A 24201-nucleotide genomic window follows, 5' to 3' on the forward strand; every position below is an offset into this window, starting at 1 on the left:
CTTGGGGGGGCAGTCGGTGCTGGTGTTGCAGTTGGCAGCTCAAGTTCCATTGGCCATTGTTCCTGACTGGCCTGGCGCCCAGCCCCCGAAATGGCAACTGAGGAACCAGTCTGAAGGGGGTTGGGGTGGATATGATCCTGGGATTGGGGGAGCTACAAGGGGGGCAGGTGGGGAGAAATTCAGTCAGTCCTTTTCCTTTTGCCTAAACAACTTCGAATTCCCTTAAGCCACATTATCTAATCAACTATCTTATTCCAGGGAGCCTTCCTCTGAGGGGCACAAGGAGACCTCATTCCAAGGTGTGTGTGTGTGTGTGTGTGTGTGAAGTCTAGAGTGGCAAACCCACTCGGGCACCGAGAGGGACGCGGCAGACCCTGAGACCATCGCCTGGGCATTGCGATTCAGCGGGCCTGAGCTGGTCTCCTTTTCTGGGCCGGATTGGGAGGGGTTAGCGGCGAAGCCACAGGGTCTCTTGGGTCCCAGCCCGGGACACTGCGTCCTCCCCAAGCCCCTACTCCACCCCCGCAGGGTTAACTCCGCCCCTGCGCCTGTTTACCCAGGAGTCAGAGCCTCTGGGGGTCCCCGGCCCCTCCCCCGTCGCCCCTTGAGGCATTGACCCCAGAGTCCCTGTTGGCCATCCTCTCCCCACCCCCACGCCCGCCCGCGATCGCCCTCTATTTATAGCGGCCCCCCGCATTCCCCGCCCCCACCTCCCCGCCTTGTTGTCCAACTTCTCCCGGAGCAGCCGGAGAGCAGGCGTCGGGACGCGGCAAAGAGAGGAGAGGTACCAGGACTCTGGGCACTAGGGAGTCGGAACTCCTGCGCCCTCGACGTTCCCCCTTTCGGCGCCGGCACACCTGCCCTTGCCAGCCGGCGAGACCCCCGCCTCCTCAGCGGCGGTCCCGCCCACCTCCTCCTTTCTTAATCTAGTTCTCTGTGTTCGGGCGGGGGGAGTCGAACTAGTGGGGTGTCAGTATCCCGGGTTCGTCTCCCCACTACCGGTTCCCACCACAGAGTCTGGGGGCGAAGGAAGGAGCCAGAGTGCGAATTGCAGATCCAGGTCATGGATGGGGGCGGTGCTGAGGGCAGCTGAGGGATCCCCGCACTCCCCACACCGCCCCAGTGCGGGGAGGGGGTGGTGGAATGTTGTGGTGAGCGCAGACGGAGCCTGGAAGCGTCCAGCCGCCCGCCCGTCGCCCCCCTGCCCCAGCACAACCCCTTCCTGAGCGGCAGTCTGGGCGGGGTGAAAGGGGGGGCGTGTTTACTGGGGGTCTGGGGCGGGTCTGCGGGGAGCCTAGCGCCCGTGGGCGGGCTGGGGCGGGCCGGGGGCGGGTCTGCGGGAAGCCCGAGCCGGGGCGGGCCCGAGTCAAAGGCAAGTGAAGGTGGAAGCGGCCGCGGCGGCAGCAGGTAGGGGGAGGGGCAGGCGAGGGGCCGTAGGGCCTGGAAGGCGCCAGCCGGGCCCGTGGGCGGTGTGATTGATCCCCGTCCCCTGGAGCTGGAGGCTCGGGGGAAAGGGCCAGCACGGAGGGGACGCTCAGCTGCTGCGCACAAAGGCTGAGGCTCCGAGAGCGGCAGGGCGTGTTTGGGGTGCGCGCGAGGTTGTGTGCAAGGTCCGGGGCGCTTGGCACCGGCCTCGCAAGGGTGTCCGTCTCCACGCGGACGGGCTGCGTAGGGACTCGTAGGGAAGGGTTCCGGGTGCTGGGCCCGGCCGGTCTCCTCCGTCCTACCCATCCCTTCCCGATGGCGCTTGCCCTCGCGGGCCGTCGGGGGAGAACGGGAGAAGATTATGGGACCGCCCTCCTCTCCCTTTCTCCACTCGTGGGACCTACACGGAGACTGGGTAGAGGAGAGAAGCGACGGCACCAAGCTTTGTGTTTGTTTTTAAATTGTGGAGGGAAACAGCCATGCTCTGCTCCCTCCTCTTACTGCAGAGCTGTCAAAAATTTTGGGGATCCCCTAGTCCCCCGCGTTTAGTCCCCCTGCAGATAGAAAATTGAGGCCAAATGTAGTAACTAACTGGGGCAAGGTCACACTGGGAGTGGCAGAGCTGGGATTCGAATCCGGAGGTTCTGACAGGGCCACCCTCTTACCTCCACATCAGCACTTCCTTCTCTCCTCCGCGCAGCCTGAACTGATGCCCCTGTAGCCTATATTGATTCCGGCTGGAGCCTAGAGAGGACGTGTTCTCTGGACTCAGCGGTAGACAGACACTGGGGAGGGTTAGTGACCCGAGGAGGTTGATGACCCTGGGAGTCTGGGTCTTGGCTGAGGCTTTCCGTGCCTAAAAGACCCCAGGTCTGTCTCCCATGTCATTCACCTCATTGCTGTGTTTTCTCAGACCCCAGAGTCAGAAGGAGTGAGAACCCTGACCCCTAATCCCACTGCATCCAGCCAATAGGAGCCCAGTAAGTGACCCCACCCGGCAGGCTGCAGGCTCCTTCCTGTGCAGGTCTGTCCAGGTGCTGTGCTCCTCACCCGCTAATGGTGAACTTGCGGAGTTTATTCAGAGTTGGGGGGAAGAGTCTTGGGAGGAAGGGAGGCATTGGGTTGGTTGGACAGATGTCCCTTTTATGTTGTTTTCCTCACCTCCCCCATTGGTCATGTTGCTTTGGTCATTTTTAGCCCCCTTTCCTTTGAGCTGCCGACTTTGGGGCTTTAATTGAAGGTCATGGTCAATTGTGAACTCTTACAATCCTGTCTTTTGGTACCCTGTCCTTTAGAATACTTGGTCACTGAGCTACGAGTTTCACTCCCTACCTGAGAGTGTGGGGTGGCCCCTAAATATAGCCTGGGAAATCTGAGCTACACTTCTGCCCCACCCTGGTATTTTGGTCCAGGGCAGAGGAGAGAGGGGGTCTGGAGGTGTGGGTGTTGAGGGTAGCAGTGGGGATGGTGAGTATCAAGAGAAGCGGTGTCCTGATTCTTCTTCCAAAGCTTCCACCAATCAGCCTGGAAACGGATCTGGGGGGCAGGAAAGGCCCTCTGCGTGTTCTGGAGTAGTCTTCAACCCCTGGGTCCCTCTGTTCCCTGCATCTTCCTGTGCTGAGAGAGGAAGCCTGGTGTTTGAGGAGATGTGGGGATGTAGAGACAACTTCCCAGTCTCATTTCCCCATCCTGCCAGGCCACTATGGCGGAGCTGCAGGAGGTGCAGATCACAGAGGAGAAGCCACTGTTGCCAGGACAGACGCCTGAGGCGGCCAAGGTTATTGGAGACCATTTGACTCCCATGCCCAAATTCCAGATCTCTAAGCATCCCCCCTTGCCTTCTAACTTCCCAAGCCTACTGATCTTATTCTAACTCACACCACTGCTTCACCTCTACCCTAGTCTCTCTCCCCATACACTATAATTGGGAGTCAGGCCCTTGTCTTGTCACTACACTAACCTTCATCCTTTCCATGTCTCTCTTTGTCAATCTCTTTGTCTTTGGTCTCTGTTGGTCTGTCTTTACTTGCCTCTCTTTTCTGTCTGTCTCTCCATCTGGGATGCCACATGTCGTGTGTTTCTGTGTGTATCTGTGTGTGTCTCTCCAGGAGGCTGAGTTAGCTGCCCGAATCCTCCTGGACCAGGGACAGGTAACAGTGTGGGGGCAGTCCCGAGGTGGGAGGAGGGGCTCTCCTCTTCCCCAGTAGAAGGATGGCCTCTGCTTGGCCCTTTCTTCTCTCTTCGCTTTCTTTCCTTCCATTCTAGTCCTTTCCCTTCCCTATCTCTCGCCTCTCCTTCCTTCCCCTCCTCTTCTCTCTCTAACCTTTATTATTCTTTCTCATCCTCAAACTCATCTTCCAGTATCATGTTTTCCTCAATTCTTGCTGATCCTGTTTTTAATTCTTTGTTCCCGTTTCCCCCTTGCCCGCCCACTCCCAGCTCCCTGACCTTGGTGTTGGTCCTTTTCTGGCCTCGTCTCCTCTGAGCCTAGCTCTTGGTGCCCTGTTTTCCTGCAGACTCACTCTGTGGAGACACCATATGGCTCTGTCACTTTCACTGTCTATGGCACCCCCAAACCCAAACGCCCAGCGATCCTTACCTACCACGATGTGGGACTCAACTGTAAGGACCTTCATTCGTCTCCCACTCCTGTCTGGGAAGAGGCTGTGGGGGAAGGGTAGAAATGAAACCCAGAGGGAGGGGAGGGGTCAGTGTGGGAAGGAGAAGTTCTCTCCTAGTCTGACTGTGGCATGAAAGGAAGGGTGAGTTCTGACTGGGGGACACGTTTCCCTGTCTGATTCTATTGTTGAGGTGATGTGGGTTCTCTTTAGATAAATCTTGCTTCCAGCCACTGTTTCAGTTCGAGGACATGCAGGAAATCATTCAGAACTTCGTGCGGGTTCATGTGGATGCCCCTGGAATGGAAGAGGGAGCCCCTGTGTTCCCTTTGGGGTAAGAGTTAGGTCGTTACCGCTTCACCAGACTGTGAGGAACAGGACAGGTGCGGGAAAGGTTCGACTGGGGAGGCGGAAAGGGAGGGCGTGGTGATTCTGGGAGATAATGAGTAGGACATCCTGAGGGGGGGCGGGTGTGAGGGCAGGTTGGTATCTTCCTTAACATGCCTCTCTTTTCCAGATATCAGTACCCATCTCTGGACCAGCTTGCAGACATGATCCCTTGCGTCCTGCAGTACCTAAAGTGAGAGGCCTGGGAACCCCTCCAAACCAGAGTTCTCTTTCCAGCACAAGGAGACCCTTAGAACTTCCAGGTTCACCATGGTTCCTGACTGAGCCAGTTTCAGCTTCTGAACTCAATATATCTTCTTCCTTCATGCTCCCACCTTGATTATTGAGAAAAGGTGGTGGGTTTGGAAAATTGGCCAGAGTCAGCAGAGTAGCCCTAACGGATGGAGGGAAGGAAAAGGGTCTATGCTTGGCCCTGCCTCAGGCTAAGGAGGGCCTTCTCTGATCAGAAAGTCAGGGAGGAAAATAAAAGGGGGTGACATAATCCCTGAGGAACCAGATAGACCTGTCTCTTTCTCTCCCACTTCCCTCTCCTTCACGCCCACACCTGGTGGATGGGGAGCTCTGTGGGTGAGAGAGAGTGGGGGAAGGAAGAGAATGCCAGACCAAGTGTCTCTGGTATTCAGAAGGAGGTGCTGACCCCTGGGTGCTGTTCTTAGCTAAGCTTCTCTTAGGCACCAGGGCTCAGCACCTCTGGTTCACCACTTTGCTGCTCTTTTCCTCATTCTCCCCATTGTTCACTAAAGTTGTGTCTGTTTTCACATTTGCTTTAAGCTCCATTCTTCCCGTTCCTCTAGAGGAACTAGGAACTAAAGCAGAACAAGTTGAACTGGCTCTTGAAATTGAGAATGGACAAAGAGCTATCTCTATAGGAAAACAGTGTGTTGGTTGGCTGGTGGATGGGTGTTTGTTTTCAAGACACTAGCTCTCCAGGAGAAAGCTGGGGATAGACTTCAGGGATCTACCCTGACTACCCGTGCCAACCTTTGGTTCCTTGGGCCCTTCTTTTTCACATCCTCCAGAGAAAGGTCCGTGTCTGCCTTTCTTTGTGCCCATGGACTCAGGAGGGAGGGTGAAGAGTTTGAAGAGATGGGCTGTGGCAGGTTTTGGACGGCAGAGCCTGTGAGGCATATATTTCTTTCCCTTTCACAGTTTCTCTACAATAATTGGAGTTGGTGTTGGAGCTGGAGCTTACATCCTGGCGAGATATGCTGTAAGAAATAGAAAGCCCAGATGAGGGAAAGGAGGGTCCAGACTGATTAGGAGAATACTGTTTATTAGTGCTGTTTGGGGGAGGAAGTGGGCACTAGGTGGGGAGTCAGGCCCTGCGGGAGTCCAGGAGTGGGTAGAGCTTAGTGGGGAGGGGATAAGGCCGTGCCCTGTTTCTCATTTCCTTCCTTCTGCTGTCCTTCAGCTTAACCACCCGGACACAGTCGAAGGTCTTGTCCTCATCAACATTGATCCCAACGCCAAGGGTTGGATGGACTGGGCAGCCCACAAGGTTTGGAGGGGCCGTGTGCTGAGACCTAGGGTTGGGGATCTCCTCGTATGGATCCAGTTAGGCTCTGGTAGAGAGGCTCTGGTAGAGAGCCTAACTGGATGGACTCTGAACTTCAAGGAGGGAGTAAAGGGGCAGGAAAGTGAAGCTGTCACTTTGCTTGAGTCTCTTATAATATCCTGAGCTTTCCTTTTTTCTTTTTTGTTTTTTGTTTTTTTTTGAGATGGTGTCTCACTCTGTCGCCTAGGCTGGAGTGCAGTGGCTTGATCTTGGCTCACTGCAACCTCCGCCTCCCGGGTTTAAGTGATTCTCCTGCCTCAGCCTCCCAAATAGCTGGGATTACAGGCGTCCGCCACCACGCCCAGCTAATATTTGTATTATTAGTAGAGATGGGGTTTCACCATCTTGGCCAGGGTGGTCTTGAACTCCTGACCTTGTGATCCACCCGCCTCGGCCTCCCAAAGTGCTAGGATTACAGACGTGAGCCACTGTGCCCCGCCAATATCCTGAACTTTCTCACCTGCCTTCTCCTCATAGCTAACCGGCCTCACCTCTTCCATTCCGGAGATGATCCTTGGACATCTTTTCAGCCAGGTAAGTGGGTGTAGGAGATGTAGAAGAGTCGAGGGGAGCAGCGGGGAACTTGAATGCTTGGGCTAACTTCCTTAGCTGGGACAGGATTTGGGGAAGGAAGAAGGCTTACCTCTTTTCCTCCAGTAATTGTTGTTTTCTCTTTCCATCCCTAATTTTTCTCCTTGTTCTCTCCTTCAGGAAGAGCTCTCTGGAAATTCTGAGTTGATACAAAAGTACAGAAATATCATTACACATGCACCCAACCTGGATAACATTGAGTTGTACTGGAACAGCTACAACAAGTGGGTGGGCTGTGTGTGTATGCATGTGAGAGAAATGCAGAAGCAGTAATTGGGGGTCATGGGGAGGCACAGAGGAGGAGAGGGAAGTCCGGGTAGTGTGCAGTGTGCAAGGAATGCAGCATTTAGTGTGCAATGGGGGCAGCTTCAGGACAGAGCCAGTGGGAAGGATTGCAAGGGGTTGTCCCCGTTCTCTTGTTTACTTCCTTTGAATTATTGGACTCTCAGAAGTAAGACGATCTTGTGTCCTGTGCCCTTCCTCTCCCTTTGCTGCCCTCTGACCAGGGATCTAGGGCACAAGTGGCTATAGTGGCTGTGCTTGGGGCCTGCCTGCTACCTTCTCCTTTGGTTTCCACCTTTAATAACCAGTATTTGACTGCAATTTTTGGGACAAAGATAGTTTCATCATGGGGGAGACAGCTTATATCTGGTTAGATAGCATTGCCCACCTAAAATTCCTACTCTTTAAACCCCTTTCTAGCCGCCGAGACCTGAACTTTGAGCGTGGAGGTGATATCACCCTCAAGTAAGACTTTAAAAGATAATGCATTGCCCGTCTCCCTGGAGCTTCCTTAGGAGCTTGTATCCCTTAGAAGAAGGAGAATCTTTTGCCAGGGAACTTCCTTGTCATGTCCCACCCCATCCTATTTGGTAAATCACTTCCCTCTAGGTCTTCCCCCTTTGAATCCTCTTGGTGGCATCAGCAGGGAGACACAGAAGGGTCTTTCCTCTTTGGAGCCAGACATTTTTCCAGCTGCACTTCTAGGCAGAGGCCAGTGAGGGAGTGCCAAGGGCTCACTGCCTTCTCCCCAACACTGTCTTTAGGTGTCCTGTGATGCTGGTGGTAGGAGACCAAGCACCTCATGAAGATGCAGTGGTTAGTAGGGAATTTTGGGGTGAGCGAGGGAGGAGGGTTGGGGTCCTAGAGTGGTGGTCAGAAGAGTATCTTGCCAAGGGGATGTCCTGTTTGGCACAGGGAGATCAACTTTGGGGCACTAAGAATTTGATTCCTGGTAAGGAGGAACTGGGTAGGGAGCTGATAGAAAAGGGACTGGGGTCTGAGTTCCTGGGTCCCTTACGGGGGAGGGGCCACAGTGGGCGTGACCTCATTCATTCAGCCTCCTGCTTACTCCAGGTGGAATGTAACTCAAAACTGGACCCCACCCAGACCTCGTTCCTCAAGGTCAGTAACCTGTTCCTGGGCCCCTGTCCACAGTCATATATCCTCTCTAGATTCAGCTGCCAAGCCTCCAGGGCCCTGCATGGGAGCAAATGGGGTGAACGAAGAACAAAACAAAGGGGCTAGAGTGAAGAAGCTAGGGAAGAGAGACCCTTTCCACCTCTCCGCATGGCTCATTTATGTATGTTTCACTTTTTCTGGGTGGCGCTCTCCTGAACAGATGGCTGACTCCGGAGGTCAGCCCCAGCTGACTCAGGTGAGTACCCCTGCCGTCCATGGGATGGGGAAGTGACATAGGATACCGGTGGCACTGGGCTCTGCCCTTTGCCACACACCCTGTCCCCACAATGCCACAGCCTCAGGCTCCAGCTCTGCCTCTAACCTCATCTCACCGTCTCCCTCGCCTCTTCTTACTTCCACAGCCAGGCAAGCTGACCGAGGCCTTCAAGTACTTCCTGCAAGGCATGGGCTACAGTGAGTATGGGGACAAGAGACTGCTGCACTAGAGGAGAGATGGGCACTGACGGGGTGGAACCATTTTAGGTGAATGCCTGGACTCACCACTATCAGCCCAGTCGAGCTCATTGATCCCCTGGCTTAGTTATAACTAGTCATAATCCAAGGACCACACCCCGAGTGGCCAGCCCCCCTTCCCCACTTTCTCTCTGACTGCTTGTGCATCCTTCTGTCTCCACAGTGGCCTCATCCTGCATGACTCGCCTGTCCCGGTCTCGTACAGCCTCTCTGACCAGTGCAGCATCTGTTGATGGCAACCGGTCCCGCTCTCGCACCCTGTCCCAGAGCAGCGAGTCTGGAACTCTTTCTTCGGGGCCCCCAGGGCACACCATGGAGGTCTCCTGTTGAATGACCCTTGTTGCCCTAGTGTGGGACCCAGCCCTCACCTCCCCCAGAACTAACCTGGGAGGTGCTGAAGGGGCATTGGGCCAGAGTAAGCAAGGGAAAAAGGGCAGATCATGTGGGGAGATGACCTTGATCTTTGATTGCTACCCTAACCTTGACCTTTAACCTGTGATTTCCCCCCAGCTCCTGGAAGAGATGTCCTAATATCTCTTAGGGACCCAGACCCCTAAATTCTCCTCCTCCCCCATTTTGGTGTTAAGGTGGAGAGGGCATGCATCCTCTGTCCTGATCTAGGTGTCTGTAGCTGAGGGGTAAGAGGTTGTTGTAGTTGTCATGGTGCCTCCATCAGACAGTCCCTACTCATCCCATATTTGCAAGGGGAGGGGATTTGGGGCTGGGGCTCCATTCACCAAAGCTGATATGGCTTCTCATTAACCCTTTAGGACTCTGAAGGGTATGGACCTACATGAATGTGTGTCGGGGAGACTTGCTGGTGGGTTAGTGGTCCTCAGGATGTGATAGAAACATCCAGTGTAAAAAGGAAGTTGGAATGGGAGTTGGTGGGCAATGAATGAATGTCGGGGAAGGATTGGTGCTGGGGCAACAGGAAGGGGCCTGGGGCCATTTGGCTGCACTAACTTTGGTAGCTCTCAGTGTGCATCTAGAGTGGGACTGGGGAGGGAGCTAAGCTTGGGCTGGGCTGCTTGGGGCTTGGCATAGGGGTGGAAAGGGCTACCCTGGGGCTCTGACCACACTGTATTATGTGTGGAGGGTGCCCTCCTGTCTCCCACAACTTCTGCTATAACAATAAACTGTAGACGAATCTGAGTACCGTTATCATTCTTTGTCTAGGTATGCCTGCATCATGCCCCTCTTCCTATCTGCTCCCTGTCCACGTCTCATATTCTCTTCTCAAAGTGATATAAACCCTGGGAGAGGGCCTTTGTGGCATAGGCACTTCACAAAATATGACCACATAGAAACTGGCCCTTTTCCAATACAATGGTGTTGCCTTGATATTGATGGTATTTTTAAGCTTGGGAGAGAGGAACCATTTAGATCTTAGGAGACTTCCTTATCAACTATGGGTAACTGAGAAAGGTCACAGGATTTCAGAGATGCCACCAACACCACCACCTTCAAGAAAGAATTGAAGAGGCTGGGCAAGGTGGCTCGCCTCTGTGATCCCAAAACACTTGGGAGGCTGAGGTGGGCAGACCACTTGAGCTCAGAAGTTTCTGACCAGCCTGGGAAACATGGTGAAACCCCGTCTCTACAAAAAATACAAAAATTAGCTGGGCTTGGTGGTGCACACCTGTAGTCCCTGCCACTCGGGAGGCTGAGGTGGGAGGATCACTTGAACCCAGGAGGTGGAGGTTGCAGTGAGCCACGGTCACACCACTGCACTCCAGCCTGGGTGACAGAGTGAGACTCCATCTCAAAAAAAAAAAAAAAAAAAAAAAAAAAAAAAAAAAAAAAATTGAAGAAGGCTGATGACAGAAGTGCCCAAGGATATCTTGAGACCCACCTTCCTGTAGGATCCTCCCTAGGGGGTCACCTAGATTCCATTTTGGGTGTTTTAGTGCAATCAGTAGACCAGGGTGCATGAACTTAACTATAAGGGTTGGGTTGCTTGTAGTTCATTCTGATCTGGAGACTCTTTCAGGAGGGGTGCAGCAAAAAGGAGGATTTCTATTGAGAATTCCTCTTCCCTCATGGAATCCAAGGGATCTGGGAGCTAATTGTCTATGTTTGTGGTTTATTAAGAAGCTTTTTAACAACTGTGAACAATCAAGAGGAATTCTTATTTTGCCGCTGTTGCAGGCTGATTCTTAGGGTCTTGAGGCACAGGAAGTAAAAATGAGAAGGCACCTTGTAGCATTATTGGCAACACTACTGTGATGGAATATTACAAGGTCTTTTGCCAGATTGCTTTATAGAAACTCCACAGGCAATTATACCCTTCCCTCAATGAAACTGAGCTGAAGAGTAATGCACTTGATGTCTGGTGCTGACATGGAAATAGGATATGGAATATGCCCTTGATTCTTGGGCATTTCATCACTCTCCTTTGTAGAACTGGGTCTATTTTAAATGTGGTAGGCCAGGGTCAGAAGGGGAAGCGGAGGTATTGGGTAACAAACAGGGTTATGGAGCTCGCTATTGGATGGTGAAGGTGTTGGGTGACCACACGCAGGGCAGGCAGCAGAGTGCGAAGCACCACACTGAAGAAAATAAGCAGCATAACTGGAATCATTGGAGACCAACTAGCTTCTCGGAAAACACGAGGAAAAGGCAAAAAACTATAACCAGCATCAATCTTTGCTGGCAATAGCTGCTCTTGTGTATTATGGATGGGAAGGCAGGTCTTTTCTGCATATCTGCCCACATAGATAACACTGTCAGCAGGGCAATCTCTAGAAATGGGAGCACATTACATGTATGTATACATAGGTGAGTGTGTGCATACACATCTATCGTGTAGGTGGGTGTGTCAAATGGGTGATGACTGTGTGTCTTTCCCATAGATGTTTCTGCATAAGAAATCTGAGTTTGGTAGAGAGAAAGATGCCCTCTGCTGGGAGCTAGTCGTGGGGTGGGGGTTTTGTCCTTGACTGACCTCCCTACTCTGTTGGAGAGTGACGAAAAGCTCAAGAATCAAGAGCATATTCCATGTCCCATTTCCATGTCAATCAGCAAAACATTCTAGTTTAGCCCATGGAGACACAGTGCCCCCTTGTGGTTGACATGGTTCTTAATAACTTTCCCCAGTTCCCGGGTGGTGTTTCCTCAGTTGTACTTTGTGGTTCTGTGTAGTAGCTCTATAGGAAGGAGGTCCTAATATCATGGTTGGCCATTGATCTTGACCATTTTCAAGATTTTCAAGATCAGAGCTTGGAGGCTCAGAGAAGAAGAGAGGTGATTTTGCAGAAGCAGAACCACAGACTCCCTGCTTTTTGTCTCTGCTTCAGGTTTAGGACCTCTGTTTCTCTCTTCCCCTTATTGTCAAGGAATGTGAGTATTTCCCAGACTTTAGGGACAAAACCACAAGACAGCTAAGAGAAGATTCAATGGGAAAGAGAGTAAAACAAGAACAGGATGAAAAGAGCCTTATGGTTTCAGCTTGAAAATTCTGGATCTCATGAAGAGATTTTAAAGGGTGAGTCTCTGATGGTACACAAAAAACAATGAACCTGCAGTAGGAGGGATGGATGTCAGCCATTAGAGAGTATATGAATGGTAAGGGAAAATACTGGCGTGGGAGACACACCACATCCCTCCCTCCCTCCCTCCCTCCCTCTATCTCTCTTTCTTTTTCTTTCTTTCTTTCTCTCTTTCTTTGTTTCTTTTTCTTTCTTTCTTTCTCTTTCTTTCTTTCTCTCTTTCTTTCTTTTTCTTTCTTTCTTTCTTTCTCTTTCTTTCTTTCTTCTTTCTTTCTTTCTTTTTTTCTTTCCTCTCTCTCTCTTTCTCTTCTTTCTTTCTTTTCTCTCTCTCTCTTTCTTTCTCTCTTTATCTCTTTCTTTTCTTTTTCTTCTTTCTTCTCTTCCTTTTTTTCAGATAGGGTCTCACTCTGTCACCCACGCTGGAGTGCAGTGGTGCGATCTCCGCTCAGTGCAACCTCTGCCTCCTGGGCTCAAGCAATTCTCCAATCTCAGCCTCCTGAGTAGCTGGGACCACAGGTGTGCACCACCACACCCAGCTAGCTTTTTGTATATATATATATATATTTATGTGTGTGTATATATATATATGTGTATATATGTATATATGTGTATATATGTATATATATGTGTGTGTGTGTGTGTGTCTGTGTATTTTTTTTTTCGTAGAGACAGGTTTTCCCCTTATTGCCCAAGCTAGTCTCAAACTCCTGAGTTCAAGTGATCCTCCCGCCTCAGCCTCTCAAAGTGATGGGATTACAGGCATGAGCCACTGTACCTGGCTGGGAGACACCACCTTTCTAGAGCAATTTTAGTACTAACTAGAAAGCGAGAGTCAGTTATGACTAGAGGCCACGGTATGGTGAGGCCAAATAGTGCCCAGAGCAATGTCATTTGTTTGTACCCTCTCTCCTCACTAATATCAGAATTTCCCACTAATTGGGTAAATACATACTAAAAGTAGAATGTCTTGTGTATTTGACATTCAACAACTCTGAAGACAGTAACAAAGAACACAATTTAAATTTTTTAAAAATCAACAACTAGCATTTTGTAAGCATTCCCACACTGGTGCCTGGGTGTCATCCCTCTCTGCACCTCTTTTGCTTCCCCCTTGCTAGTGGCAATGTGTTCCCCCCTCAGGTCAGTCGGGGGGAACGTGAGGGTGTCTGGCTGGTTGCCACACTCACACATACAAACCCACTCAAACTCTGACAGCTGTTCCTTGTACCTTATCAGACCAGAGGCAGGAGCAAGGGACTGTTTCCTGCGGCGAGGGTGGCAACACACTCTAAAATTGTCCTTCCGGGCGAGGTGAAGTGGCACAAACTCTCATAAGAGTTTGTCTGGAGCTCTTTGGTTTTTGTTCCTGGATGTGTCTTGTCCTTGTGTGTTGATCTCTGACTGACCCCCCACACTACTCCTGAAACTCTGGTTTCTCTCTGATGCTATTCCCCATCTCTCTTTCTTTATACATTGTCATCCTACAACTGCAATATTCAAATCAAACCCTCAGCTTGAAAGCAAAGGGAAGATAAGTTCCAAAGGGTTACTTTAGAGAAAAAACGTACTGGTTGCAGAAATGGAAAGCTGGCTCTAGGAGGGCAGTTGGAGTTATCATTGTTCTATATTCTTCCTCTTTAAGTATATACAAAGTACATGTGTGGAGTGGAGAATGAGGGGTAGGGATGGAGGACAGAGATTGGGGAGACTTGAGAATGCTCTACATAAATCCTCTCCTGACTATTCCAACTAGTTTTCCCTCATCCCTTTTCCCATTCTGCATGTCCTTCCTCTCTCTCTCTTTTTTTTTGGAAGCAGAGCCTCACTCTGTTGCCCAGACTGGAGTGCAGTGGTGCAATCTCAGCTCACTGCAACCTCCGTCTCCCAGGCTCAAACAATCCTCTCACTTCAGCCTCCCAAGTAGCTGGGACTACAGGTTCGCATCACCACGCCCAGCTAGTTTTTTGTATTTTTGTGTGTATATATATATAAAATATTATATATATTTGTATTAATATATAATATATATTTTATATATATATATATTTTTTTTTTGTAGAGATGGGGTTTTGCCATGTTGCCTGGGCTGATGTTGAACTCCTGAGCTCAAGCGACACACCTGCCTTGGCCTCCCAAAGTGCTGGGATTACAGGGGTGTGCCACTGTGCCTGGCTTTTTCCTTCTTTTTTATTTTTTCAGCTCTCATCATTCTAGTTACCATTTGTTATAAGCTATCTCTTAGGGCTGAGTGAATCAAGGCTTACTCCTGAATCAAGTTTGTAGTCACCCTGCCCCAGGCATCTCGGCTCTCCTTCCTGTCCTAGGGTTCTTATGCCTGTTCTTATTCCAGCCTTTCTTGTTTTAATCTCATTCAGAAATCACATTCATCTTCTGCTTCTGTATAACCCTCTCTGGCTCCTTGCTGGGAATCCATATCTTCTGAAAACAATCAAAAGATTATTTCAGTTTCCTAGTCCTGATGTTCTCCCTGATATTCTCTACATGGAGCCATTCTCTAGCTTTATTCCAGCTCTTGAAACAATATGGTTCAAACTAAAGACGGTTCTGTTCTGGTAGGTAAGAATTTTGGGAAAAGCAAAGGAAATAGCCATGGAAAGGAAAGAAAGCATTGATGGCTGAGGACAGAGGAGACTCAAGCGGGAATCCAAGGGCTTCTGGGATAGAAGGAGGCAGAAAGTTCATGACTCATCCACCTATGCTTGACGTATCCCAAGCTCTACCTCATTTACCTCAAATGCTGATAGTGACCCCGAACGTGGTGAAGAGCTCCAACAGTCTAATGTACTTCTCCTTAAGTCTCCTTTCTGTAGCCATACAAATCCTCTGTACTAGAAATAGCTCTCTAGCTTTCACATAAATTTGTACCTTTCAATTCATCCCTCCCAAAGTCCTAGCAAGATCACTCAAGTTGAAAGTAGCAGAGAATGGATGGCATGTGGAACACCTTCTGTTTGCCCCTTTACATTTGGGTATTATGCTCTGTGCCCCATGAGGCTTACCTGGCTGCAATGCACCAACAGATATTTTTGTTCTCTGGCTTCTGTTTGGGTTTGGCAGGAGATCAAAGAGTAGGATAGTACATTTTTTCCCCTGGTTCCTCCTTGTTGGGTCCCTGCAAGTTGGCTGAATCCCTCCACCAAAGGCCACAGCTCGTGTTGGACGGCCCTGTCTAGTTTCTGACAACTGCTCCCTTCTCTTCAGCCTAGGTAATAGCATTGTTTTTATTCAGTCCCAGGGTGTTGCCCCATGATTTGTTGCTTTGTTCAAACCCACACCTTCCTAAATACTCCCTTTATTAATATCACCTCAATCATCTAATGTACTATCTGCTTTCTTCTGGGATCCTAACATATAGGTTGGGGAGATGGGAGGATGTGGTAAAGAAAAGATAATGAGGGAGAAGAGAATCTATACATTGAAGTTTTCTTAGAATCACAGAAACATGGGCTTGAAACTCAGCTAGCTATGTGATCAAATTATTTAACTTTTCTGAATGCCAGTTTCCCTGGACTTGCTGTGGAGATAATGTCTACCTGTTGAGGTTATGAAATACTGAGTTAATCAGGTACCTTCAGGCATTTGTTCATCCATTGACATTCCAAGCCCCCAGGGATTGTGGATTGCCTAAGGGAATTATTGCTTTCTAGGAGTTTCAAGTAGTCTTGGACTAGAACTAGAGACAACAAATGGGAGTGTGTAGCTGTGTGGTATTTAGCATCCCATACACAGGGGGTCATCCCCTCCTTTCGTTATTTTATTTTTATTCTATTTTTTTTTGAGTCAGAGTCTCACTCTGTCTGTTGCCCAGTATGGAGTGCAGTGGCGTGATCTTGGCTCACTATGACCTCCACCTCCCAGGTTCAAGCGATTCTCCCGCCTCAGCCTCCGGAGTAGCTGGGACTACAGGCACACGCCACCATACCTGGCTACTTTTTGTATTTTTAGTGGAGACAGGGTTTCACCATGTTGGCCAAGCTGGGGCTGAACTCCTGACCTCAAGTGATCTGCCCGCCTCAGCCTCCCAAAGTGCTGGGATTACAGGCATGAGCCACCATGCCCAGCCTCCTTCTTTCTTTAAATAAGCACCTGGTTTGGTGTCATTCTCAATGATAGTGTATGTGAAAGCAATACCATAGTGTTCCTGGACCAAACTGAGGGTCGGCCTGCTATTTCTGTGGCCCAATAATGAGATGCAGATGAACTAGGGAGAAAGAGAGTTGTTTTTTTTTTTTAACCTTGACTTTTTTTTTTTTAATTATACTTTAGGTTTTAGGGTACATGTGCACAATGTGCAGGTTAGTTACATATGTATACATGTGCCATGTTGGTTTGCTGCACCCATTAACTCGTCATTTAGCATTAGGTATATCTCCTAATGCTGTCCCTCCCCCCTACCCCCACCCCACAACAGTCCCCGGAGTGTGACGTCCCCCTTCCTGTGTCCATGAGTTCTCATTGTTCAGTTCCCACCTATGAGTGAGAACATGCGGTGTTTGGTTTTTTGTCCTTGCGATAGTTTACTGAGAATGATGTTTTCCAGTTTCATCCATGTCCCTACAAAGGACATGAACTCACATTTTTTATGGCTGCATAGTATTCCATGGTGTATATGTGCCACATTTTCTTAATCCAGTCTATCGTTGTTGGACATTTGGGTTGGTTCCAACTCTTTGCTATTGTGAATAGTGCCACAATAAACATACGTGTGCATGTGTCTTGATAGCAGCATGATTTATAGTCCTTTGGGCATATACCCAGTAATGAGATGGCTGGGTCAAATAGTATTTCTAGCTCTAGATCCCTGAGGAATCGCCACACTGACTTCCACAATGGTTGAACTAGTTTACAGTCCCACCAACAGTGTAAAAGTGTTCCTATTTCTCCACATCCTCTCCAGCACCTGTTGTTTCCTGATTTTTTAATGATGGCCATTCTAACTGGTGTGAGATGGTATCTCACTGAGGTTTTGATTTGCATTTCTCTGATGTCCAGTGATGATGAGCATTTTTTCATGTGTTTTTTGGCTGCATAAATGTCTTCTTTTGAGAAGTGTCTGTTCATGTCCTTTGCCCACTTTTTGATGGGGTTGTTTGTTTTTTTCTTGTAAATTTGTTTGAGTTCATTGTAGATTCTGGATATTAGCCCTTTGTCAGATGAGTAGGCTGCAAAAATTTTTTCCCATTCTGTAGGTTGCCTGTTCACTCTGATGGTAGTTTCTTTTGCTGCGCAGAAGCTCTTTAGTTTAATTAGATCCCATTTGTCAATTTTGGCTTTTGTTGCCATTGCTTTTGGTGTTTTAGATGTGAAGTCCTTACCCACGCCTATGTCCTGAATGGTATTGTGTAGGTTTTCTTGTAGGATTTTAATGGTTTTAGGTCTAACATTTAAGTCTTTAATCCATCTTGAATTAATTTTTGTATAAGGTGTAAGGAAGGGATCCAGTTTCAGCTTTCTACCTATGGCTAGCCAGTTTTCCCAGCACCATTTATTAAATAGGGAATGCTTTCCCCATTTCTTGTTTTTGTCAGGTTTGTCAAAGATCAGATAGTTGTAGATATGTGGCATCATTTCTGAGGGCTCTGTTCTGTTCCATTGATCTATGTCTCTGTTGTGGTACCAGTACCATGCTGTTTTGGTTACTGTAGCCTTGTAGTATAGTTTGAAGTCAGGTAGCGTGATGCCTCCAGCTTTGTTCTTTTGGCTTAGGATTGACTTGGCGATGCGGGCTCTTTTTTGGTTCCATATGAACTTTAAAGTAGTTTTTTCCAATTCTGTGAAGAAAGTCATTGGTAGCTTGATGGGGATGGCATTGAATCTATAAATTACCTTGGGCAGTATGGCCATTTTCATGATATTGATTCTTCCAACCCATGAGCATGGAATGTTCTTCCATTTGTTTGTATCCTCTTTTATTTCATTGAGCAGTGGTTTGTAGTTCTCCTTGAAGAGGTCCTTCATATCCCTTGTAAGTTGGATTCCTAGGTATTTTATTCTCTTTGAAGCAATTGTGAATGGGAGTTCACTCAGGATTTGGCTCTCTGTTTGTCTGTGATTGGTGTACAAGAATGCTTGTGATTTTTGTATATTGATTTTGTATCCTGAGACTTTGCTGAAGTTGCTAATCAGCTTAAGGAGATTTTGGGCTGAGACAATGGGGTTTTCTAGATATACAATCATGTCATCTGCAAACAGGGACAGTTTGACTTCCTCTTTCCCTAATTGAATACCCTTTATTTCTGGGAGAAAGAGAGTTTTATCTCTGTAACCGGTTACAGGGAGAAGGCCTGGAAATGATCACCAGACGAACTCAAAATTATAAAGTTTTTCAGAGCTTATATACCTTCTAAGCTATATGTCTATGTGTAAGTGTGCATCATCTAAAGACATAAGTGATTAACTTCTTTTAATCTATAACTAAGGTCTGAGTCCGGAAAACCTACTTCTGGACCCTCAGTAAGTTTACTTAATCTAAATGGGTCTAGATGCTGGGATGATTACCTTTATCTTGTGTCCTGCTAAATCACAGAGGTTTGGGGAGTTCCTTCAGACCTCCAATAAACTTGTTTGTGGAGGCCTGGGAAATTTCTTCAGACGTCCAATAAAACCTGTTTAATCCTAAATGGGTCCTGTTAAGAATTCCTTCGTTATTTTGTCATGCTTTAAGGCCCAAGAAAGGCCTAAGCAAAACTCTTGATGGGCTTTTGTTACATTACAGCCTTTGTATAAGGGCACCAGCTTTTAATATTTAACTTAACTACCCAGTCAGTACTGAAACAGTTGTGATGGAGGCCTGCGTTAGTGAAGCCTGGCCTGCCACAATCCCCCTGTCAATTTCTGCATGATTCTATCATGCTTGTATATTTATTTATCATGAGAATCGTAGGGAGATGGGGCATTGTAATCTTTCTGGCTACTTCCTGCTGAGAGAGGGACATCGTTATGAGGCACCGAACGCAGCACTGGAGTGGAAGAAGTTGATTTGTTCCCAGTAGCACTCTCTGTTTTGGGGGATTAGAGGCAGTGCCCGACGAAACATAATAGTACACAACAGCAGTACATATAAATAGGTTGCTGCTGTTTTCTTCTGAAATGTAAGTTGTCTAGTCTTCAGTTCACAGGGCTTTAAGAAAGCAGAGCTTAGGTTTCAATGGTTTTCAGTTAGGAAAGATGGGGAAAAAGGAAAACCAAAAGGAAAAAATTGAAAACATTATTTGCAGACTTGTAGTCAGAAAAATTAGGATTTAATCCAAACTGTAGAAAATAATAAAAACTGAAAAACATCAGGCAAGGCTAGAATTTAACAACAGGTGTACTATAGTTTTGAAACAATTTTTCTTTCTCCAGTTTCCCATTTTTATTAAAAGACAAATCATGATAGGACCGGTTTGCTTTATTATATTTGGCCAGATTATTTGCATAAAGTGCAGCAAGAATAATTATTTTTCACATAGGCCTTTTAAACTGGCTTTCATGGAACTTTGTTCCATAGAAGGAATCTGAGATAAGACCTTTTTAAGGTCAAGCCCAGCCATGGATTTGTACCATCAAATACCTATGAGTTGGGTGAATTCCTCTCCTCTTGAGGTTCCAAGATACCTTAGGGTTCCTGGCCTGTCAGAAAGTGACATTTTTTACTTACTACAGGTCAGAAACCCTGTACAGGGACTGTGTACACAAAATATGAGGCCAGTTTCCCAAGGGCTTTGTTGGGTTCATAAGTCAGGTTTGATTCCTCAAAGGAAAGCGCATCATTCCAGTCAAAGCCTTGGTAAAAATAACCAGCTTTTCCAATTGTGTCCTGTTGCAAAAGAAAACAGATTTTTACTGTACTTATGCAAATAACTCTATTGCCATAACTTAAGAATACTCACGATAGTTCCCAAATTCTGGAGAAAATCAGGTAGAGAGAAACAAGTATGCTCTAAATTTTGTTTATGGGAGTATACTAAATTGTTAAAAGCTGTCAATAGCTCAAAAGAAAAGTTTCTTTGACTTTGAAAAGCAAAACAAAAGATTAGCAATATTGTAAGCAAAATGTCAACAAGATCACTCCAGTCTCCTGTTAGTTCAGTTCATGCAGTTAATTCCTATCCTGCTTGATATTAATGAACATTTTAGCTCTTCAAGAGTCCTGAACATTTTTCCTCTATTCTGATGTCACAATTCAAAAGTTATCAGAAATCTGCAATCAACAGCACCTAGTACAGCCTTTTTTTTTTTGAGCTGGAGTCTTACTCTGTCACCCAGGCTGGAGTGCAATGGTGTGATCTTGGCTCCCTGCAACCTCTGCCTCCTGAGTTTGAGCTATTCTCCTGCCTCAGCCTCCTGAGTAGCTGGGACTACAGGCATGCACCATCATGCCTGGCTAATTTTTGTATTTTTAGTAGAGACGGAGTTTCAACATGTTGGCCAGGCTGGTCTTGAACTCTGACCTCAGGTGATCCAACCTCCTTGGCCTCCCAAAGTGCTGGGATTACAGGCGTGAGCTACCGCACCCAGCCCTGTTAGAGCTTTATAGGTGATTATAAAACCACCTTCAAAAGAGGATGAAAACAAGACAACAATTGCTTATGGATAACAAAAATTTTTAGGGTAGCCATAAAGACACAATTGACAGCCAGCCGCGGTGGCTCACGCCTGTAATCCCAGCACTTTGGGAGGCTGAGGTGGGTGGATCATGAAGTCAGGAGTTCAAGACCAGCCTGGCCAACATGGTGAAACCCTGTCTCTACTAAAAATACAAAAATTAGCTGGGCGTGGTGGCATGTGCCTATAGTTCCAGCTACTCAGGAGGCTGAAGCAGGAGAATTGCTTCAACCTGGGCGGCAGAGGTTTCAGTGAGCCAAGATCTCACCACTGCACTACAGCCTGGGTGACAGAGTGAGACTGTCTCAAAAAAAAAAAAGAGACACAACTGACAAGGAAATCTGTTACGTCTGTAGTACACAATAATTTAACATAACAATTATAATTATTACTGATAACATACACTAAGATATATCAGAATTATAGGAGTCTCCCATAACTTTGGAACACATATCAATAACATTTTTACACAAATATAGCCCAAAGAAAGCCAAACACCATTTCATATTTGACAATGCTTCCTGTATAATTTTCATACCAAATAAGCCAAACTTCACCTTTACATTAGTGTACTATGGATGTTAAACCCAATTCTTAATAAATCCTTATAGACATGTTTACCCAATTTTAATGTTTCACCACAAGGTAAGATTTTTATAGACTTTTTATAACCCTTTATAATTTTTGTTAAAGAGCAAGTTAGTGCTCTAAGAGAAACCCATTGTGCTTTTATTTCAATGCTCGATTTACAGAAAAAACTGGATGATTCCCTTTTAACTTTAGCCAATATTTTACATACAGAATTTCCTCTACAATTAACCTTCCACAACTTGCTTAAATCTTTATTGTATCCAATTTAAAACAATCCTTTAACCTTTTAATCTAGGCAAAAATCCACATTCTCATGCCTCCTTATAATCTTTTACCAAAAGTATATTTTACTTTCCTTACACACCTTGCATGTAAACTGTTTCTTCGGTAATCTTAAAATACATGTTACACCGTTAACTCTTAGCAACCTTTACTTTTGGTGAAAACCTTGGTAAGTTTGGGATTTTAACGGTGTACTAGGTGTGGGGCCTACGACCTAGACAGAAGTGCAGATAAGGTCTGACTTATTCCAGCATCTAACTCCATGTGTCCCAGGCCTTACCTAGCTGTAAAGCAGGCAAGTTGTATAGCTAAGAGTCATAGTAGCGTTTTATAAAGCATTTAGGAGGCCTAATCACCTTTAAATTGTACAACATTTCTTGCATAAATTCCCTTTCATAAATTCTTTCACAGGCCAGGTGCAGTGGCTCATGCCCATAATCCCAGCACTTTGGGAGGCTGAGGCGGCCAGATCACCTGAGGTCAGGAGTTCAAGACCAGCTTGGCCAACATGGTAAAACCTCATCTCTACAAAAATACAAACATTAGCTGGGCATGATGGTGGGTGCCTATAATCCCAGCTACTCAGGAGGCTGGGGCAGGAGAATCACTTGAACCCGGGAGGCAGAGGTTGCAGTGAGCCGAGATAGTGCCATTGCACTCCAGCCTGAGTGACAGAGCAAGACTCCATCTCAAAAAAAAAAAAAACAAAACTTTCATGACTTACACAGACAATCTCTGACATGTCTTGACTTTCTGACTTGTCCTAAACGTCTTTCTCTTTAAACAAGCAGTTATTTTACTTTAGGACAAGAATGTACCATACAAGATCCTTTGTTTTTTCTTTTTTGAGATGGAATCTTGCTCTGTCATCCAGGCTGGAGTGCAGTGGCACGAACAAGATCCTTTCTTATATAAATTCTCTTTTCTTTAATACCTTTTTGCATAGCTAGGGGGCATGGCTAATTTCACATGTCCCCAGGCCTTATCTAGAATTTAATCCGCCAAAATAAATTGAACAATTTTTAAGTCAAAGAAGCAGTTTATGGACTAAAGCATTTTGCAAACCTAATATTTGACCTGCATAATTTAGACCAAAGGTTTACATTTTTGAAGATATTTTTATTTTACCAATAATCTTTAAAACTCGATTTATTTTTATAGCTTTCTTTATATCTCTTTTATTCCCTGGTTTCTTTTACCTTGTTTTGTATATAATCTTTAAATAAGCTTTGAATTAGACAAAAATAAGTTACCCTTTAAAAAAGACACAATCTTTAGAAAGAATGTTTTCCTACAATATATTGTTATTGGAAAATATCCAAATAATGAGATATCTGTTGTTTAATATAATTTTAGATTCTAAATTTTGATGTTATTTACAAGTATTAATCCAATTGCATTTATCTAATTATTTTAATCATTTACATGGATTATTTATGAAAACTGCAATAGTCATCATTTAAAGTTTTGAAGCTGCCATTGCAAAATTATAACTGAGACAGTGAAAATGATCTGACCTGACTCCATTTTGCTTCTAATCTACAAGCTATTCTTGTTTATTAACTTAGTTTATAGTTTAGCTTTGAAACAAAGACGATAACAGTCCTTTCCCAGAACAAACTTTCTTCATGTCTGTGGACTAGACTACCTAAGGCCACAAGATCAGAAGTTAAAGTATTTTACTAAATAATTCAAGATGTAGCTATCTTCATTAAACCAATATTAATGTTTTATTTTTAAAAACTACACAAGCAAAGATTATTCTGTTTTGGGCTGAGTTATAGTTTTGTAGCCTCCATGCCAAATTTTGACACTTTATAGTATTTGGCAGAGATAAGTATGGAATTGCTTGATCAATAAATGCAAACAAAAACGTATGCTGGCAACTCTTAAGACATTTCTAATATTACTTTACCCATAATTTTTAAAGCTAGCTTATTTATTAAAGATTTTACTTAAGTCACATAAACTTGAAAAAGCACTTGACTAGTCTTTCCTTTTTTCTGTTAAAGTTTGTAACTGCTTTTATTTTTTCTTTGAGTCAGTAAATTAGAACTCTTTTATATTTTTCAGTAGTGAAACATGGTGTACACAAGACAAATACCTAGACGTATAGGCATGCCAATAGAAGTACATTTTATAAATTCATAAGCCTTTCTTTTCCTATTTTTTACCTGGATCTTTGAGCTCTGGGCAGACCCCACACTGAATCCTGGGTTTTCAAAAGGGGAGAATTATTATGAGGCTAGACCATTTGATGCTTTTACAGTGCACTTAATTTTTTTTTCCAAACAAAGACATTTCTAAGCATCTAAATTACACTTTTTCTTAAAAACCCCAGAGTAAGTTCTGTTGTAATAGCCATTAATGAAGAAAACAGGATTCAGACAACTGTGAAGAAAAAACTTTTGCTCAAAAAAACAAGGTCCTAGGTGAGAAATAAACAAAAACATGAAGGCCTTTTAAATACAAACATGCACACACACACAAATATACGCATACACATTTTGGATGGTAGCTTTTAATTAAGCTGACTCTCAACCATCGAGCTTCTAAAATAACCTTTCTCCTTCCCAGAGGCCTCCCAGCAGGAATGGACCCAATACTTCCCATTTTCAAGTTTACATGGTATCAAAAGGAACAAGACAGACACACAAACAAGTGGAGACAGATTTCAAAGGGGAGTGCAGTCAGGCAA

General features: G+C 46.1%; 1 protein-coding gene across 35 annotated transcripts; it reads left to right on the forward strand.

The window, feature by feature from the left end:
* Positions 1 to 616: 616 nt before the first annotated feature.
* Positions 617 to 9687, forward strand: NDRG2 (NDRG family member 2). 35 transcript variants are annotated; one of them, XM_003260588.4, is made up of 17 exons: positions 685 to 784; positions 2339 to 2405; positions 3122 to 3202; positions 3534 to 3575; positions 3942 to 4047; positions 4257 to 4377; positions 4561 to 4623; positions 5601 to 5661; positions 5863 to 5949; positions 6484 to 6540; positions 6718 to 6821; positions 7300 to 7344; positions 7644 to 7695; positions 7954 to 8001; positions 8219 to 8254; positions 8421 to 8472; positions 8696 to 9687. In XM_003260588.4, the coding sequence occupies exons 3-17, from the start codon at positions 3128 to 3130 to the stop codon at positions 8860 to 8862; spliced, it is 1116 nt and encodes a 371-aa protein (XP_003260636.1). In that variant the 5' UTR covers positions 685 to 784; positions 2339 to 2405; positions 3122 to 3127; the 3' UTR covers positions 8863 to 9687. The 35 variants fall into 35 exon arrangements, 13 of the variants coding, with proteins under 13 accessions (XP_003260634.1, XP_003260637.1, XP_003260635.1 ...); XM_030802503.1 differs by lacking the exon at positions 685 to 784 and adding an exon at positions 821 to 1060 and having other exon boundaries at positions 2339 to 2449; XM_003260584.4 differs by lacking the exon at positions 685 to 784 and adding an exon at positions 1331 to 1407.
* Positions 9688 to 24201: the final 14514 nt, after the last annotated feature.

Source organism: Nomascus leucogenys, chromosome 22a (genome assembly GCF_006542625.1).
Source record: "Nomascus leucogenys isolate Asia chromosome 22a, Asia_NLE_v1, whole genome shotgun sequence".
In the NCBI taxonomy this organism is placed as follows: Eukaryota; Metazoa; Chordata; class Mammalia; order Primates; family Hylobatidae; genus Nomascus; species Nomascus leucogenys.